At 37.6% G+C, this 20,270-nt stretch overlaps 1 protein-coding gene across 1 annotated transcript in view; it reads left to right on the top strand.

The window, feature by feature from the left end:
- The first annotated feature begins 269 nt into the window (after positions 1-269).
- The window catches only part of LOC114032978 (E3 ubiquitin-protein ligase ARIH2-like), a 33,382-nt gene continuing 13,381 nt past the window's right edge, over positions 270-20,270 (top strand). The window contains exons 1-3 of the mRNA XM_027848424.1: positions 270-333; positions 2,398-2,752; positions 16,265-16,310. Coding sequence (XP_027704225.1) covers positions 2,498-2,752; positions 16,265-16,310 — 301 coding nt within the window. The 5' untranslated portion in view covers positions 270-333; positions 2,398-2,497. The remainder of the gene's footprint in view (positions 334-2,397; positions 2,753-16,264; positions 16,311-20,270) is intronic.

Genomic DNA, 20,270 nt, shown 5'->3' with positions numbered 1-20,270 from the left:
AGGACCCAGGACGGACCCTTGGGAGCATAACCCTATAGGAAGATCCAACAAAAGAGACTGAGGAATGGTTAGACAGATAGGAGGAGAACCAGGAGAGAGCAGTGTCATGAAAACGTAGAGAGGAGAGAATATCCAGGAGAAGATTAACATTCACAATGTGTGGTCTCTCTCTGTCCCTGTTTTAGATGACCCTTTTTGTCTTGAATTAAACATCAGTACACTGGTGCCTTCTAAAAAATTGTATTAATATAATCTTCTCTTCTGATTTTAGATGGAAATCATATGGTATAGAGTGTTTGGGTGACATCTGCTTAACAGATCTTCAAGAAACTGGTACTTGGTTTTTATTTTATTTACCATGATGCTTAATTGTGATGAATATTAGTAACTTGTTCTACCCTTTTATCACAAGTCTATTAAAAATCAAATGTAAATACTGTGTAGTTAACTATGATTTTATAAGCTTTAAAACTGTGCATAGGAAACTCAGCTGATAAATTTATATATATAGGGTGTCCCAAAAGTCTTAGTGCCATTTTAAGCTTTAGTAGCTAAAAGTACCAAAAGTACTTTAGTACTAAAGTACTAAAAGTGCTTTAATACTAAAAGCTACTAAAGCTTAAAATGCACTAAGACTTTTGGGACACCCTATATTCTAAGTGTTAGTCCATAATCTTTTAGGCAAACTGTATTTGAAATTATGTTAGAAATTCATTTTCTGTCATTTTATATGATGTCTGATAAAGTGTCCTTTCTATGAAAATGAGGTGCAGCATGGATTAATGGGTAGTAGGCCTTGAATCTAGGATGGTGTAATGTTCAAGTGCTGCCCTTAGCTGTGTGACCCTGGGCAAGTTACTTAATATCTCACTGCTCTAGGCAATTCTTTAAGACTATAAGTTGCAGAGAAGGTGCTGACCTGTATTGAGAGAGGAAATTTTCTTAACAGGAGATCATAATATAAATGAAATCATAGGTCTGGGCTGGGAAACAAACTAACTCACAATATTCAGGGTAAGTCATTGGGAAGGGGGAGATCGAGGTGAAGTGATAGAGCATTTTCTAATGAAATCCCAGGTCTAGTCCTTATCCCTGCCATTAAATGGGTATTCTTTGTGATTTTGCATCTAGACCAGTTGGGAGATTATAAATTCCTTCTAGTGCTGTGAACTAAGAAAGCTTGGATTTTAGGCTCCTAACTATGTCATTTAGAGGCATTAGGTAATTGTTTGTTGAGTGTGATGATTTTCTTATTCAGATGATCGCTAACAATAGAACATTTGCAGAAAAATAAATCATTGAAGATTTGTTGGACTCTGCCAGCAGAGATCTAAAATTAGACTATTTGCTGTACTTACAACTTTTTGTTTTTCTAGCTCAATAACCACTTTCATCTATAATTACACGTAGCATGTAGTTCTAGGAGAAGTGTGAAAGTTTGATTTTTTTTGGAATCTACTGTTTGGCTTTACACCCTTTGAAATATGAAAGCAGCATAATTATAGCCTGTGTCCTCCCTCTCTCACATAACCGACTGAGTTGTTAGGGGCTGAATATGCAAGCAATAGATTATATATACCTTTTGCCTGACAGCCCATTAACACTTTAAGTAAAAAAAAGAGGAAGGGAACACTCACTGCAGTCATTTTGGCCTTGATGGTGGAAGATGCTCATTAGAGACCTATAACTTCATTTATCCACGATAACCTTCCACCAACCCCACAGATAATGTCAAATGTGGTATTAAAAAGCCAGTGCTTCCTTTTTTCTGGATGTAGTGATGGGCAGGAATTCTGATCCTTAAAATGCCATCTCTATTAATACCACATGAGGAAGCAGTAATAATGGGCATGGGGAGAATGTTTGGCTGTTCCTAATTTGCTGCCTCTGTGGGCAACCTATTGTGAAGGATAGGCCCCTCTTTTGTACCTATTGATCCTGGATCCCAGTAATTTGATAGCCCTTGGGAGTAGGGACATTCTATGAGAATTTGTCTTTTTGAGATTTTTTTAGACCATTTTGTATTCCCATGCTTCGTCCTTAATTTTAAATTGACAAAATTCTGTCATCCTTACCTCCCATGCCAAGAAATGTACCAGACTAAACTAATGGAAAATAGCATTTTGTTGGAAGTGTGACATAGAACTAGTTAAAGTCTTACTGCCAGGCATTAATGCCTCTCCTGCAGTCAGAGGACATGCTCACAGTTTTTTGGTTTCAGCGTTTTCATTTCAATAAATATTTATTGAGTTGAGCCAGAACCTTCTGATATGACAGATAGCTTCCTAGAGAGATGACAGTAATACTGTTGGGTTGGGGATAATGGAAATTGTTTCTGCTGTAATTCTTTACGAAAAAATTTAATGCTTTTTTTTTCTTTTCCTTTTCCTCCCTTAGAAGACAGAAGTACCTAATGCACTTGAGACAGAAGTAAAGTGGGGGGGAGGGGGGAAAACAGCAACTGCTTTCCTGATCTGCAATTTGGCAGGACACTAAAATGTCTGTGGACATGAATAGCCAGGGATCTGACAGCAATGAAGAGGACTATGATCCAAATTGTGAGGAGGAAGACGAGGAAGAGGATGAGGACCCTGGGGATATAGAGGATTATTATGAGGGGGTAGCAAATGATGTCGAACAACAGGGAGCAGATGCCTTTGATCCAGAGGAATACCAGTTTACCTGCCTGACGTACAAGGAGTCAGAGGGCACCCTGAACGAGCACATGGCCAATTTGGCCTCTATGTTAAAGGTGAGCAAAATTACTAATTTTTGGAGTTATATGTTTCCAAAATGCTAAAGGGGGGAGGGATGGGCAGAGGCTATTTAAAATAAAGTAAAATTACCTGAATATTTGAGGTGAAATTCTCATAAGGATTAAGGAAATTCCAAGTTGAGTGAAGGGTGTGTGTGTGTGGGCTTCCTCATTCTTGTCACAAGTGGAGGAAGCTAGGTTTAAACGTAGTTTAAACATCTTTTGGAATATGTTTCTTGTATTCACTGATGTGCATTAATAAGTGGGTACACTTGGTCTCCCAACTCACCGTGCTATTTTTGTTAAAATTGACAGAAGGAAAGTAGTAGAGAAGACAAATCAGAAATGTATAAGGTATTAGAAGAATCGAATGTATTGCCATTTGTTGCAGAAAGTGAGTCATGTTCATTCTCAAGAGCTAAGGAATGATTACTATAAAATATCCCAACACAAATTCTCCACCCCATTGTTTATGAGTGACTAATAAATGATTTTGATAGCTCTCATTGCCCTGAAAAAGTAAAGGCACTAGACTGATGATCTCACTTGTTTCATGTAATGATGACTAATATTTATTGTTAGGAGAGATTTCTACTTCTGTCAAGTCGGTCTTAGCAATAACTCTTAAGAGGAAACTACGTCTCCTAATACCTTATACTGCATTTGGTATCTTAGAGTACACAATTGTTAAGGAGTAAAATGTTTCATATTAGTACTTTGATTGATATCTTAAGGCTCTTGCTGACCGTTAGAGCTTTAGGAGTTTTTAGAAAAGTTCCCCCAGCTTGCAATTTCCTACTTCCCTACACATGGGAATAATGCTTTGAAAGTGAAGGAATCTTTCGTTATCCTGCCTTTTTCACTTTTGTAATTTAGGCATTGCATGGGTTTCCCAATATGCTGTGCTCAACTTACAGAAGAGGTTCAGAGTTTTTGAAAGGCATGTTCTCAGTGAATAACATACATTGCTATTGAATGGAAAATTATTGTGGTATGTTGTAGGCACTTGGTGTGGTGGATAAAGAGCTGGCACAGGAGCCAGAAAGACGTGGGTTCAAGTTCTGCCTCTGACATATGTTGGTGTGATATCCTGGGCCAGTCACATAACCTTAGTGTTCTAGGCAACTCTCTGTCTTTGTCTATAGGTTTCAGAGAAGGTGTCCTGGAAGCTTTGGGTTCTGTGGTGCATAAGAACTTGTAGGATTCATATTTGAGGATTGTACTTCTGTGTTAAAAATAGTGGTCTTCCTCCACCCTGCACATCCCAAATTAAAAGTTATTTCAGCTCTCTTTACTTTTAAGTTAGTGCCAGGATGAGGCATGGTGTGAAGGTCTATTTGAGAAGAAAAAGTGACTGATTGTACTCAAATCTCCTGATCATTTATAAATCCCCTGTTCTAGATCTTGAGAGCCCAGCGGCTCAGAGTAAATCTCATTTTGGCTAAGCAGACTCGGTATATATGGGTACTTTGGTATTCTATATGTACTTTAGCCCCTACAGGAAATAGCTATCTTCTCTGTGCTTTTCTAAATCCTGTCCACCTTCATTGTTGAGCTCAAGCCCCTATTTTACCCTGTTCTAGTCCAGGCCTAACTCATACCAGCCTAGTGATTCAGTCTGGGCATGAAAATATGGTGAAGCACTTTTAGACCATAAAATGGAGTAAAAGCAACTGGATTGATAACGAGAGGAAGCAGGATACGATTTCTAGCTAAATTCAAATAAAACATTATGCCCTCTTTGCCTTGGAGTTCAAGACAGCACTGTGCAGTAGGTGGTTTCCCTGCTCCCTTGAAAGGGAAACTAGTGGAGTCTGTAAAATTGGTGCTGCGCTTGCCCTCTCTGACTTTCAGCTTAAAGCAGTATCTTCTTCCTCCAGAATCATAGCACACAGTGCCAGTAACATTTTTTTTTTTTTTTTGGAAATTAATCATGTGTTGCTTTGTCACTTTTCTTTTTGGCATTACCTTTTTTTTTGATGAACTTCCATGTGGTTTTTCTCTCCAACTAGATAACTGTACTTTTTTGGTATTCTTCAAAAGGTAGCACAGTGCTGGGCACAGTATAAGCATTTAGCAAATATTTATGTGGTGTAGTAGAAAGAAAAGTGGAATCAGAAGACCTGAATTTGAAACTTACCCCTGCTACTCCTTACCTATGTTACCTTGGGCAAGTCACTTAACCCTTTTGGGCCTTAGTTTCCTCTTCTGTAAAATGAGGGGATTGGGCTAGATAGCCTCTGAAGTCATTTCCAGTTCTAAATCTATACGTGTTACAACATTGATTGCTAATGGCTGTTGATTCCCTAGAGTTAGTTGCTTTTGTTTAATTAACATACTCATGTCCTAGGTTGCTGTTCAAATTAAGGCTTGGATGGAGCTTGGAAATTAGGTCAAGAGGCTATCCGGTCCAACCTCCTCCTTTTACAGATGAAGAATATTAACTTTGATGAGGTTAGGTGACTTTTCCAAGGTTACACAGGTTCTTTGACCTGTGTTTGTTCTACTGTCCCTCTGTTACCAGAGTATTAGAGATCTAAACAGTTAAAATCATTCAGTCACATAGGATCCCAGACTTAGGGTTAAGGAAAACCTTACTAATCCTCTAGTCCGATTCTCAAGGTTGTTCAGGTAGTATATGGCAGAGCTAGGATTTGAACCCACCTTCCGAGACTTTCAGATCCAGTGCTGTTTTCTTTTACACCAGGGTAAACCTGTCCTGGCATTACTGACACCTGGTGAACTTGGTGAACTCCTTGCCCTCTTTGATCCATCATCCCAAGTCTTAGATTGCAGCAATCTAGTGTCCTGCCCCCCTTTATTTAAAGATGAGGAGTGGGAGGTGGGCCAGCAAAAGAAGAGGGATTGAAAAAGCTTGACAGAGGAAAGACAGAAGAATGAAGACTAGAAATAGATGGAGGAAAAGAATGAATAAGGTAAAAGGAGAAATAGACTTGATGTTCAAAGAGGGACCTTCTTTGAATTGTTAAGTACCCATTTCCAGATCAGCTCTTGTGCCAGGAAGGCAGTCGTGAATATCACTTGTCTTCTGCCTATACTTATTGGTGAGCTTAGGTAGTACGGGGCCTTTTCTTGAGTAAAGTGTCATCTTCCAACCTAGAGGCATCTTTACCAAGAGTCAGGAGGACTAGGCAAAATCAGCTTTCTGAAGGAAAAAGGGCCAGGGATCGTAATGTGAAGTGATGGATTTGAGAGATGGAGGTTGGTAAAGCCTGTTGGTCTGAGGAGACTGGCTATTAAGAAGTGAGGCCAAGTGACGCATGCATCTTCTCTTTGCTTATCTTTCAGAGTATGTTTGGAATTAAAGACCAATAGCAGTGAACTATTTCATTATTGCATGTTGAAAGGATTTTCCTAAGGGCTGAGTCCTTAGCCAGTATTGGTACATATAGGGAGGGAGGAAGCATTCTGTTGTGTGACCATATAGGAGCCTCTAAAGGAAATTTAGTCATTGAGTTTTATTACAGAGCATTATAATACTTTCATAAATGTAGTGTTCATATTGTTAATAGTATATACTGTAGTTTATGAGACTAGGGAGGCCCTTTCGCTAAGGGCTGACTGATAGCTCTAACATTTATCTCAAGTGTGCAGGGATTACTCATGAAGAAATTTCAAAATCATCCACTGAGGCCGTGAATGTAGTAGTACTCTTGAAGTCTATACATGCATAAATGGAAGCCCTCCTTCTGAAGGGCGTATATTGCAATTAAAAGCATTTTGTGGTGCATAGGGCATTTAGTTCAGAAATAGCCCAGCTTTCATTCAAGAAATATTTAAGTTCAGTTGTATGTCTTCTGCACTGCTAAGGGTGTTCCAGGGAATATGAAAGAAGACACAGTTTTGTCCTCAACTTGCTTATGATTGGAGCTGGGAAGATAAGATGTGTTTACCTGAAAACCTGAGAACAGTTTAAAGCAATTACAGGATTCCATGTAAGGGAAAGATCACTGTGGGATCACTAGGGTTAGTCTAGTAAGCCATCATGGAAGAGTCAGAGTTTGAACTGAACCCCAAAAGAAATATAGGCTGAGAAAATCAGGTAAAGAAAGCAGCTTGAACAAAAGCACATCAGTGGGAAAGGGCATGCTATTTGTAAGGGATGGGGGGAGGAGAAGGAGGCACATGGGTAATGTATTTAGAAAGAATGAGATGGTAGTTAAATTGAGGTCAGATTTGGATGTCCTGAAATACCAGATTGTAGTATTTGACTTTTATTTACAAATAGTAAAGTCCTTAAGTTGAGGAATAATGTAAAGAGTTAATATCTCTTTAATACTCTTCTCTAAATTATAGCATATGAGAGCAAATTATTGTAGATTTCTGAATAAGATGGTAGTAGAGTTGGGATATTAGAGGTCGTGTAGCCCATCTCTCTCATTTGACAAATGAAGAGACTAAGGGCTTCTTCACCTCATCCTCTCTCAGTTTTTTTGTTTTGTTTTGTTTTGTTTTGGGCAATAATGGATGCCTAGTTTCTTTCAGAAGATACTTCATCTCTGACTACCTTTTCTAGTGCTAGGAGCTCCTTTTCTCATCTCTACTGTCACCCTGAACAAATAGAGGCATGCTTCTTACTTCTCATAACCACTTCTAAACTGTTCCTTTGCTGCTGTCAGTCAGCAATCTCTCTTCTTTTGAGATTTGTTTCTTCTGTTTATATTGACTAGTACAAATTCTTATTTATATTACCTATATAATGTACCTGGTCTCCAGGAACATCCCCCTCCCCCCTTTTTTTTAGGAACTTAGTACCTGGCACAGTTTTCTTCTCAACATCAACCTCTTCATTATCAGGAACTTATCCATGTTGATATCCCCACAATTATTCTGACTTCCTCTTTTATCTACCTTCTTTACTCCCTTCTTCTGTATCTTCTATCTTAGCCACCCACAGGAATGATTATATTCTTAGAGCTTACTTTTTACCCATAACTCTGTCATTGCCGTGATCTCGAATTCTGAAATTCCTCTCTGATCCTAACATCTTCCTGTCTCTCCCTCTCTTTTGCTGCTCTTGAACCCATTTTTTGTGTTTATTCTGACTTTCTATCCGTCTATCCCCTCCTTGATCTCACAGTCTGTTATCTCTGCCCTTCATGGTCTCGGTCCTATTGTTGTTCAAGTATACTGCATCTTCTGTCCTTGTATCCCTTGTTTCTTTTTCCTGTCACCAGCCATTCCTTAACACATGTCAGTCTTGCAACCATCTACCTTCTCTCTTAGTCATGTGTTCTTGAAAGCTGCTGGAGAAAGTCTGTGTCAACTGAGTTCATTACAAATTTATATCCTCTCATCTGAATTGGGCCCTTGCTGCTATATAGCAATCTTTTGATTGTTCCCTGATCGATTCTCTATACTCACAGCTTCTATTTCAAACTCTCTCTTCTCTTCTAAATGCCCATCAGTATCTCCTGCCCCTTCCCCCTAGCAGAAGACCTCACTTTTTACTTTCTAAGGATATAGTCTAGAGGCCATACTATACTTTTTTCTCTCTTATTCCATGTAACAGATGATATCACCATTCTTCCAATTATCCAGGTTCACAATCTTAGAGTCATTTTTGACTCAGACCGCTGCTTTACCACTATCTTCCCCCAACCCCATCTAATCATTTGTCTAATTTTGTGGATTCTACATTCACATTATCTTGCATCTCAGACTCTTATCACCTCTTGCCTTAATTGGAATAGCTTTCAAATGGGTCCTTTCAGTTTCTTCTCTTCTTCAGTTAACCCTTCACACAGTTACTAAAATAATATTCCTAAGACACAGGTCTGACCAGGTTTCTCTCCTTTGAGAAATCTTCTATGGCTCCATATTGCATCTAGGATAAATAAAATGTTCTCGATTTGCAGTTTCATGCCTTCTATAATCTGATTCCTGCCTGCCTTTCAAGACTGATTCCATATTACTTCTCTTCACAAACTTTGTCCCAGTTCCAGTGGGGTATTGGTTATTTCCCAAACTAGGCATTCCTTCTCCATCCATTAAGTAAGGTGTCCCCCGTGCCTTGAATGTGTTCCTTTGTCATCTTCACCTCTTAGGACCCCAAGCCTCCTCCTTCAAGACTTAGTTTGCGAGCTGCAATTACCTATGTGAAATGTTTCCTATTCCCCTCAGTTGTTAGTTTTTTTTCTCCTTCATTTTAGCTTCTATTTCTATACTTGTATGCATGTAGAATATAAGGCCTTTGAGAGTGGGGACTATCTTCGCTTTTTCTTCCTAGCACTGAATACATGCTTACTTGAATGTTTATTGAATTGTGAAGTATCTTTCTCAAGTTCACACAAGTTGTAAGCGTTGGAGCCAGTATTTGAATTACTCTGCTGCTTCTTTTGCATTCTGATATATATTTTACTTAAAGTATCTACTTAGATCTGAACTGAGCTACAGTCTTACTTCATAGATCAGAATCAGAGATAAATATAAAATAGAACCTTGAAAATATTAAAAATTTCATTTAGTTTCTCTTTTCTAGCATGAGTTTTGCTACCTAACAAGATATGTAGCAAGTTTTACAAGAACTCATTTTCATGGTGATTTCTGACTAAACTGGTAGAATGGAAAAATTGTCCTCTTCAATGCCTTATCTTGTCATGTTTTCTTCATAAGATTTGTTTTCAAGGCTACTATAGTTGGGAAAATCTCTTGCAATTCCCTTTTTTTCCCTTTCCACTAAACATTTTTACATTTGTGGACCAATTGCAACTATGATTACTTCTGGCTACGATTTTAAAGGAGAAAATCTAGCATTCTGAATGCAAGCAGAATGACCCGTAGGAATGGGCAAGGTAATAGTAATCCTGTGTTGAGAGCCATCAGGTTTTTGTTCTCTTGTCTTTTGCTTCTGTGAAGCAATAAGAGACCTTAACATACCACTTTTTCTGTATGTGGCTCCTTCTCTGACTAGCTCAAAGAATGAGTGTTTTAAGGAGGTTAGTGGTTCTTAGTGAATTTTCCCTATTACCTGGATTGGCTGATTCTATATCTAAGTTTCATATCCAGGTGGCTAGCAAGTCACAGATTGTACCTTCTTGTGAGTGAACCACTGACTTGGCAAAGGATTACAGGTATTTTCCAAGTAGAGGTTAAATTCCTACAATTCAGAAGTGGTTACTTCTTACTGTTGGGCCTGTCTAAACTGTCCTAAACTGTGAGGACGGGCAGTGCCTTATGGAAGGGGGAGGGGGTCAGAAATGTTGAGTCAGACTTCAAGGCCAACTGCAGTGCTGGAATTTCCCTTCTCCTGCCAGCTTCAAAAGGTCATCATCATGAACAACGTTTGAGTGTCCACCGTATCCATGGGTCTGTACTTGGCATATTCACTGCTTTCCAGAGAAGATATTTTTACTTAATTGCAAATTTGAATCCCAAGATACTCCTATGTTTACCATTTGTGCAATAGACTAGGAATACAAAATTTGTTTTTCAAAATTTTATTACTATATTTTGTTTTGATACAATAGACATTTTATTCTCTCTAATAGTGCTAATTTTTAAAAATTTTAATTTAAAAATTAGCTAATTTCTGGTGCTAATTTTGACCAGTTTTGTTACGTCTCTCTTTTATCTTGGATCACATTGTTATAGGTCATTGTGTACGTTGTTATCTTGTCTTTGTTTTTTTTTCAGTCTGCATCATTTTTATGCAAGTCTTCTGTTTTTTTTTCTGAATTTGTCACATTTATAATCATATAGTATAGTAAACTCATATATGTTCAGTCATTCCCTAATTATTGGGTATATATTTTGTTTCTAGCTTTCAAATTATCTTAAAAGGGCTCTTTGAAATTTTTATCATTTTTGTTCCATTCCTCTCTTAGTAACCATGTGAACTTAGTCTCCTTTTGTTTGTAGGATGGTTCTGCTTTCCTGTTTGCAGTGCTTCAAAATGGGCAGTTAGGTGGCATAGTAGATAGAGCTCTGGGTCTCTAATCAGGAAGACCTGAATTCACTTCCAGCCTGAGACACTTACAAGCTGTGTGATGTTAGATAAGTCACTTAACCTCTGTCTGCCTCAGTTTCCTCATCTGTAAAATGGGGCTAATGATAGCACCTACCTCTTCATAGTTGTTGTGAGGATCAAATGAGATTATAATTGTAAAGCATTTAGCACAGTGCCTGGCACATAGTAAATGCTATATAAATGTTAGCTATTATTAATATTATTTAGAATGAATCATGAGCAAGTTAATTACTGTCTGTCCCCTCATCTCCGTTTTCTCCTAGACTGTTTTTTCCCTTTACCACAAAGGACAAAAGGGGGGGGGGGTTGGAGAACAAGTAAAATGTAATTTTAGGTAAAGAAGTGGCATGTAGACATTCCCACATTCCCATTTTTATCTTTTCTAAATCCTGGCCTGAATTCTAGTAGCACCTGTAGTAATGAAATATTTGGTTGCCTTTGGCTACATAGCTAATTTACTTAATGACTAATTTGTTGGCAAACAGCTGCCTTTGTTAAATGTAGGAAAGCATTTTCACATCCAGACCCTCTCCTTTGCTCTACCAGGAAAGGTTTGAGAGAGAAAAACTTATCTCATTCTCAAAGGCATCCATGATAGGGAAAGTTGTAGGGAGGAGTTGAGAGTGAAGGAAAGCAGGGTGGAATGAAGTGCAGGGCAGCATCTCACCATCTCTCAATATAGGTTCTCACTGAACATCAAAGATCCTCATGTTAAAAAGTAAATACAAAGATTTAAATTTGGAATTATTAAATGCATTTTGCTTGGTAATTAAAAGAATAAAAGGTGTGTATGTGAGATATTGTCCAGGAATTCTGCCTTTCTTAGGATGCTTAAAGTGAGCATTCATTGACTTGAAGACATCCTGTCTATGTAGTACCATTTTGTTGGCATTTGGAAAAACTAATCCAAAGAAATCACAAGAAGCCTAGAATGCTTATTTTCTTTGCACCAACAGATTTGCCTCAATTGGAAGCAGCCTGGTATAGTGGAAAGAGTGTGGCATTTGGATTCAAAGGACGGTGTTTTGCCTCCTTACTACCTGGGACTCAGTTCCTCATCTTTAAAATGAGGGACTTAGACTAGGGCCCCTTCTAACTCTTAATCTATGGATTCTGTGACCAAAGCAAAATTTAGTTGTTTTCGGTTTTGATAGTGAATAGTTACCAAAAAAGGACTGGAGTGGCAGTATCTGTAATTATAAAAGTATAAAATGTGTTCATTCTTTATGACCGAATTTTACTTCACTTTACAAGTAGTAGTTCCCTTGTATTTCAACATTGGTTAAAAGAGGTATAATTTGTCAGGATCCATTATTTCATTGATGTGAATATGTACTCTGCTCCAATAGGCTGCACCTCTGCCATGAACACCTCTGTAGCAGGTCTTAATGAGTTGCTGTGGTTGAAAAAATTTAACATCTGGTAGCCAATCTACTAAAGATACTTTTTAGATTTAGCGGGATAAGCTACTGATACCTTATTGAGATGTGAAGGTGACTTTGGGTTTTATACTGTGTGAGCCTTGGCAGATCTTACTATCTTGGAAAGACTTGTGGCCCAGAAATGGACTCTACTGGAAACCAATTAATCAAGTCAGCAAATATTTATTGAGTGCCTGTTCCTAACATAGAAACTAGAAGCTTTGAGGGATACAAAAAAAGTTTGTAGGGATCTCTACCCTCAAGAATTTTGCTGGTTTCCTAGCCTTCAGATTTCTCCCTAATCCACCTCATAGAACTCTGGTTTCCCATGCTACCTACTTCCTGACATAGAAGTGATACACTTAGGGTACAGTGAAGATTTAGACTTTTTTTAGGCATAGCCAATGTGGAAATTTGTTTTGCTTAACTATGCATATTTATTACCAGGATTTTGTTTTACTCTTTCTTTTCTTTCTTGGAGGAAGTGGGGAGGAAGGAAGTTGGGAAAGATTTATGTTACTTGAAAAAAATTAAAAATTTAAAACATCCTAGTTTCCTCCAAAACTCAGCTCGTATACTTTCTCCTACTTTAGGTTTTTCCTTATCAACTGAGCTGTTTTTTCTTTTTTGTATTTATTTTCATTATATTCTGTATATACTTACACGTGTATATGTTGTTTCCCTGGTAGAATGTAAGCTCCTTGAGGGCAGGCATAATTTCTTTTTTTATCTCTGTACCTCTAGTGCTGTGGAGATACTTAATAAATACTTTTTTATTGATTGATCTAGTTAATCCTGAAAGCTGTTGTCCGATAAACTTTTTTAAAGTACTGCTTTAATTATGCCTTTCTTACTGATCAAAAACTTTAAGCAGCTCTTTCTATTCCCTAACCTGGCATTCAAGACATTCCATGGTCTAGCCCCAATATACATAAATCTTTTTCAGTTTCACTTTACTTCCATTCCCTAAATGCACCTATGCCTTTTTTCATGCCCTTTTCCTACTTTGGAAGATCTTTTCCTCCCTGACTTTAAATCTCTCAGAATTTATACCTATCCTTCTAGAAGCAGTTGAAATACCACTTTTGCTAGGAAGGCTTCATTCTGAAATTCTTGGTTTAGAGCATGCATTTGACACCAAACCCAAAAAATATTAGTCTTTTCTCTCCAACTAGATGATTACTTTCCCATCAGCAGGGAATCCCTTTTTATATATTTCTGTCCCCAAAAGCCCCCTTTCATAGGACCTTACATGCAAATATTTGTTCAGTGAATTATAAACTTGTTAAAGAGACTAAAATTACCCATAGGAAAGAACAATGCAGAACAGTTTTCCATTCTTTGCTAGATTGTGGAGCACAAATGTGCTCTGAAAAGTCAGAGGCCACAGTGTGAACTAGAATAGTCCTGTTACTGCTGAATTATTACTGAGTTACTATTAAGTGGAAAGGTCAGTTGAGTTGAAAAGCTTGCTTGCAGAGGGGAAGGCTGCATAAATAAAAAGGGCTTTTTTAATCAGCAGACCTTTTACTCTTTGTTGTGGTCTGGTTTAAGATATATGAGGAAGATGACATGTGTGTACACATTACACATATGTTGAATAGATTTATGTTTGTCTTTAGAGAGGTGATGATAGGGGTAGCGCTTAAGGGATGGAAATCCTTTCTTTAACTTCATTCCTTCTCCTTTAAAGATGTAAAAAATACCTGAGATATCAGTCTCTCCTTATTTGTTTTTAGATATCTCATGTACCTCTTCCTGACCCCCTTCCTCTAATTCCCACGATCAGTTTTTCTGTAATCTAATACAAACTCCTTTTCCAACAGGAAGGGATCTTGATTAGAGAACATCTCATGGAATTTAATTGCATTTATTCCCATCTGGTGTGTGTCATCCAGCTCATGTTTATAAACCTTAGTATTTAAAAGGAAAAGTGATAGACTTCAACAGAGGAGCCATTATTTGAAATTTTCTTCTGAATCGCTTTAAAGTTTTAGATAAGTAAAGGTTAGCAGTAGATAATACAAATATCTTCTGGGTAGAAAAGGTTCTTCTAGGTTCTAGCACTGTTATTTGCAATTTCATGAGGAAACTTGAGTTCCATTTCTCTTAATAGTGGTAACTAAATATGGGGTTAATCAGTTATGTTAACTTGTGGGTGAACTAGCTTAAGGGAAGAGGCTGCCTTTGTTCACATCTCTTCATGGACCACATATTTTTAAGCAATTAATGTGAATTTCCATAGGCTTAATACAGCAGGAAGGAGTTTAACAAAAAATATTTCCTCTCTATCCTGGTTTTGCTTCCTATACCAAGTTCTAAGTGAATGTGTACATGCTTAGCAAGTTTGGCCTTTGGCTTTAGAAAGTGAGTAGGCCTTTGTGTCTCTGGCTACTGCTACTCTCCAACTCCTCCTTCAAGAGCCTTCAGCTGCCATCGCTGAGGAAGTGCTTTGTTTATTGCCTGTGCTCCCTCTTTTTCTGTTGTCTGCATCTTAGTTGCTGTCAACAGCAGCATGATTTTGAATCCGTTTTGCCCTCTTAGTCAGAAATATCGACACAGCCTTAAATGCAGTAAGTTTTCATGGCAATTCTGCCCACAGCACAGAATATCTGAGTGCTAGACTTGAACTTGTAATTAGAAGACTCGGGTTCAAATCTCTGCTCCGACATTTGCTAGCTGTGTAACCCTTGTTAGGCAAGTCATTTCATTTCTTTGAGCTTGAGTTAATTGGAGGGATATTTTCACTTAATATTTTATAAATCTTAAAAGGCTTTAGAAATTTTCAAAAAATTTTAGTACTAAACTAATTTGTACATTATGGAAAGAATGCAGACATCTTTAATGGAGCACAAAACTTTTTCAGATAGAGCCTTTTTGCCTAAATAAAAGTAAAGTTCTTCCTTATTACCCACCCCCCCCCCCATGATTGAAAAAGTCATCAACCTGTTTCTCTAGAATGCCTCTTGTTGGAATTTGAGAAGGGGCTTGAAGTGGCTTTTTGGACTAGGGATTTCCCAAAGGGGATTGGAATGGTAATTAATGCATAAGTAAAATACTTTGATCTTTGGGAGATGATCCCCTTTATAGCTAAGGAAAGATGGATTTTTTTTATGATCTCATATTTCACTCTGAATAAATAACTTTGTGTTGAGTATTATGTTTTGTGCTGAGCTTAATAGTATAAGGTCACAGCTGTTGTCAGGACTGAGAAGAGATAGGATTCTTTGGAAATGTTAAATTCTTTTTCAATATCTTATCTATAGCATGTAGAAAATGAATGTGTGGTAGTAGATTCTTTAGCCATGATTCACAGCAAGTATGAATTCTATCACAACATCCTCCCATCCTTTCTCACACTAGGATTAGAATGGAAGAAGGGACAGAGTTGTGGTTAATTTGTTCCATTTTGTTTCTTTGTCCAAGGGTTGAGTGTGCTATACTTGACAAATAGCTTACTAATTCTATAAGACCTCTCCACTCACAAAACCTTCTTCATGTCTCACTTGCTATGGAGGGGCACCAGGGGCTCATTGCCCTTCACACCTTTCTGTCATCTTCCTATGATTCTGTCACCTTCATCTGTGTCTTAAACTTCACCTTTCCTTTTTCTATTCCACTCCCTTTCTAATCCTTCCACTTCCACTTCGAAACAATTCCCTTGCCTTCCCTAATTCTGAAGTTCTCTTCAATTTTGATCCATGCTCTTAGATCACACCAGGAGACATTATCTTTTCAGCCTTGTTCCCGCAGTTCAAATTCTTGTTCCTATTCATGGGATCATAATGTTAGAGCTGGAAGAGACCTTAGAGGCTATATAGTGCAACACCTTCATTTTACAGACAGGGAACTTAATTAGAATCTTTGGTTTAACTTTGTCTTCTAGCTCTTTGCTATAGACTCCAGCCCAACACAGCTTCCTTGTCAACCACAGTTCACCTCATAAGATGACCTCTAATTACTAATTAAGCCAAGAATTGCTGTTACATATCAATAACACAAAACATGGGATGAAAAAATGTAGACTTAAAAGAATTCAGGCAGTTGGCAAGTAAGAATTTTTAATAAAAATTGAAACTACAACCTGTATTTTTTCAGGCCATTGATGCTCACTGCCATCAGATGTTTCATCACTATGACATGGGTAAGTGTGGGAAGGGCTGGTGACAAGTTTGGTGGGCAGATACATTTTTTTTTTTAATCTATTTGCAAGGCTGTTATCAGCTTTTTTCCTGAAAAATATAAGACAGGTTGACTAAAACTAACTGTAGTAGGCTAATAGACATAATAGGAGCAATCTGTCTTACCATCTTTAAATATTCTTACTATTAAAACAAACTATATTCTTTGAGTTTTTTTTTTTTTAAGTACATTAGTACATCATTTGTGAATAGTTGATAAAGATGCCTGTCATTCCAGTTGCCTTAGTATTACAACTAATAGCAACTGAAGTTGCCTTTCAGTTTTAAACTTTCCAGTAGATCCGTGAAAGGTTAAGCAAATAGAAGCATGTTCTCAACAGTATAGTGGCACATAGTAGGTGCTTAATAAGTGCTTGTTGACTGATTGGGTATGCGGGAAGAATAGCTAGGTGGTAAGCTTCAGGGACTGTGTCTTTTTCCATTGTTCTCTTTTAGCACCAAACACCAAATCTTGCATATATAAATGTTATAATCTCTTAAGTGAATAAAAGAAATGGATGAACTGGAAGATCCGACATGATTTGCTTTACGTTTTCTTCTGTTTTAATTGGGGAAAAAAAAAACAAAACCAAAACTTCTACCTCAGGCTACTTGAACCAGAAAATTTTACCCTTAAGCCTTAGGTGGAGTTAGGATCTTACAGTTTGAAAATCATTTGTTTGAGATATTGTAGTCTGCTTAGAAATGTAGAAATAGGCTCAGAAAAGCTAACTCAAGAAGTGCTACTTTGTGGAGGGGAAGAAAAAAATAAGTAAAAATTCTAGAGACAAGATAGCATAACAGGTCACACGAATTTATTGAGGTTATAAATCTGACCCTAGAATCCTGGGAGTGCTTCGTTGGAACTCTAGGAACAATAGAGCTACACCATTGCAGCAGTAGCTGAGATCCAGTGAACTTGACTGGAAAGAGAGAATTTCATTGTTTTCAAAGGAACAGATTACTCTTAACATTCAGCTTTCTAGTCTTACTATGATGTACCTGAAAGACATAACCATCAGGAGGAAAAACCATTGCAATGTCTGGCAAAGGTCTATCCTAATCAAGTCAGTCAGTCTTTACTAAGTGCCTACTGTGTTCCAAGGTACTGCTTCATGCAGAGATATAGTTATCTATATCTATATAGAGATATCTATATATCTGTATAAAAGATCTATCTGTGTTCTATCTATATCTGTAGTTAAGATATGTATCTTATCTAGCTATTTCTATAGCTAGATAAGATATATTTTGTATAGGGATGTCGAGATATATAGACACGTATATATCTCTGCAAAAAAGCAGTGCCTTGGAACATGTCACACACACGCACACATACCTTGAAGTAATAGTGCTATTAGGAAGCGTAGATATGCTAAGGTTCAGTAAAAGTGCTGTGAGAAAAAATTTTGAGAGGAAAAAGATGAGATGACTTTGCACCTGGTGGAAGTCAAGAAAGGTTTCATGGGCAAGATGGCCTTGAAGGAAGGAAGGGATTTTAACAGACAGATGAATGTAGGGACAGCATGAGCAAAGACTTGGTGGCAAAATGGGAGAAAAGAGGATAGGCAATACTGAGTTCACTTTGAATGGAACATAGAGTAGTGGGAAAGAAAGCTGGACGAGAGAGATTAGAGGCTTGCCCAGGGCCTTGAAATGACCATAGTTTAAACTTTATTTGCTAGTTACCTTGTTGTATTTGCTAAGTCAGAGAACCTAGCGTTTAACCTGTTTGCATAAGTTTATTCCATTGTAAAACATTTGTGTAGCTACAGCCTTAAATTTATTTTTTGTTTAGAAAATATTGATATGGGCATCCTGGATTTCATTAAAAACAAATTTCTGTTCTTCTGTTTCTGTGCAGCAGTGCATATTCAGTCTGTTACCTTATAGAATAGAGGTGTGATTATGTGACATGTCTAGCATATTTCAACACAACAAACAGGAAGGATTTGAAATCTTCCTTCACATACATATGCTTATAACAGCTGTTGTAATCGTCAGTGTATATTGTGATTATTTATTATGTTTTAGACTCTGTGCTAGGGTTGCTACTTTTCACCTGAGAAGAATTCACTTTAGCAAATATTAAGCAGTTGGCCATATGTAAAGTGCTGTGCAAGGACTTGGGGAACAGTATGATTTGAAATTCATGGTTCTGTAATTAGTTTGAATTGTAGATGATTGTAGTACATGTTTGGTTGTAGAATCTTTAAGGAGGGTGACTTTTCTTGGCTAATGTAGGTATAAAACAAGCTACCTTTTTACATTTGTCTGGTTAAGCCATGTACAGTAATGGAATGTATTTCGTGGTGCTTTTTCACATTTATTATTTGGACCCTAAAATGGGATATATTCAGTTATTGAATGGCCTCATTGATTCACTAAAAATTTAAAATTCCTGTCAGTGTAGCAGGTGTGAGTGTCTTCCGTGGTTATGAAGATATAGTTTGTGATTCCAACAAACTTTTTGGGAAAATACAGCCTTTTTGCATTGCTTTCATATTGCAGTTGTAAATTATGCACACCAAGTAGCTTTAAGTTTGAAGCCCTCTCACTTAGGGCACCCTAAAGGGCTTAAAAGAAATGGTTGAAGATGATAGCCTTCACTCTGCTCTTGAATGAAAGTCATAACCTGTCCAGAGGTTTCATGGCTTTCAGAGTCACTACTTAATTTTGGATTCACTCAGGGAAGAATGCTTTGAATATTATGCTCTAGCCAGGTCCAGGATGAGCCCAGCCCAGAAACACCTTTAATCCTGTAATGGCCCAACATACATTTTCTGAGCTATTCCACGTAAGGTAGAATGCTAGGCACTGTTGGGGAGATGGAGGAAGTATAAGACAAAGCCCTTGACGTAAGGAATCTAGTAGGGGAGACAGAGCACATAGAAGAAGTGCAACAACAGTGTAAGACTAGCATATCAGATATAGCATGTCTGATGATGAAGAAGGACGCAAAATGAGGTTAGGACTGGACATACTGATTTGGGAAGGAGCTACGTAGGGATTTTATGTGTATGTGTGGGGGAGTAAGGTATGGGGAGATGTTGCACATTGAACCTGATGAATAAAATACACAGCCAAACTATCTGATTCAGTCATATAAAGATTGCTCCTTTACATGCAGTGATTTCATCTTTATAATTACTGGTATTTGCCTGACACTTTTATCCTAAGAACATAAAAGTTTTAAATATATCCACTGCCAGGTTTTACCCCTCACGGGAAAAAAAAAATTAATACAGAGAGAACTATCTTGTGTGAAGTCACGAAGCATGTTGAAATAGAGCCAGAAATAGAACTCTATGCTTTTGATTCGCTGCTTCTGTCACTAAGGCTTTAAATTGGTAGACAGAGATGATTCTTTATAACAGACTACAGACAAATAAAGTTGGAGAATTTTTTTTTTCCTACAGGCCAGAGAAGGCATTGTCATGCTCACTCAAGAGAGAGCTCGAATTATGTGAGCCCAGAAATACAGCACTTTGGCCTTCCTGATTGTAGTTGTTAGTGCTCACATTCTCTCTTTAAGTTATATTCTATTGCTTTGTGTACATATTTTGTAGTTATTTTTCCCCTTGTATAGATTATGTCCCAGTTAGAACGTAAGCTCTTCCAGGCTCTTTGTCTTTGTGTTCCTGGCAAGATCTTTACATATGATAGGCCTTTAAATGCTAGTTGAACCACATTAATGATTTAAGAACAGGGGCAGCTAGTTGGTGCAATGGATAGAGCACTGGGCCTGGAATCAGGAGGACCTGAGTTCAAATCAGGTCAGTGACACTTGACACTTACTAGCTTTGTGACCCTGGGCAAGTCACTTAACCCCATTGCCTAGCCAAAAAAAAAAAAAAAAAAAAAAAATTTAAGAATATTCATTTTCTAGACTTATGAGATTCTTAAGAATCTTTGTGTCTGTT

The sequence above is a fragment of the Vombatus ursinus genome, unplaced genomic scaffold (genome assembly GCF_900497805.2).
Source record: "Vombatus ursinus unplaced genomic scaffold, bare-nosed wombat genome assembly UNPS02006235.1, whole genome shotgun sequence".
In the NCBI taxonomy this organism is placed as follows: domain Eukaryota; kingdom Metazoa; phylum Chordata; class Mammalia; order Diprotodontia; family Vombatidae; genus Vombatus; species Vombatus ursinus.
Note: the sequence above shows the minus strand (reverse complement) of the source record. Positions and strands in the feature narration are given on the sequence as shown.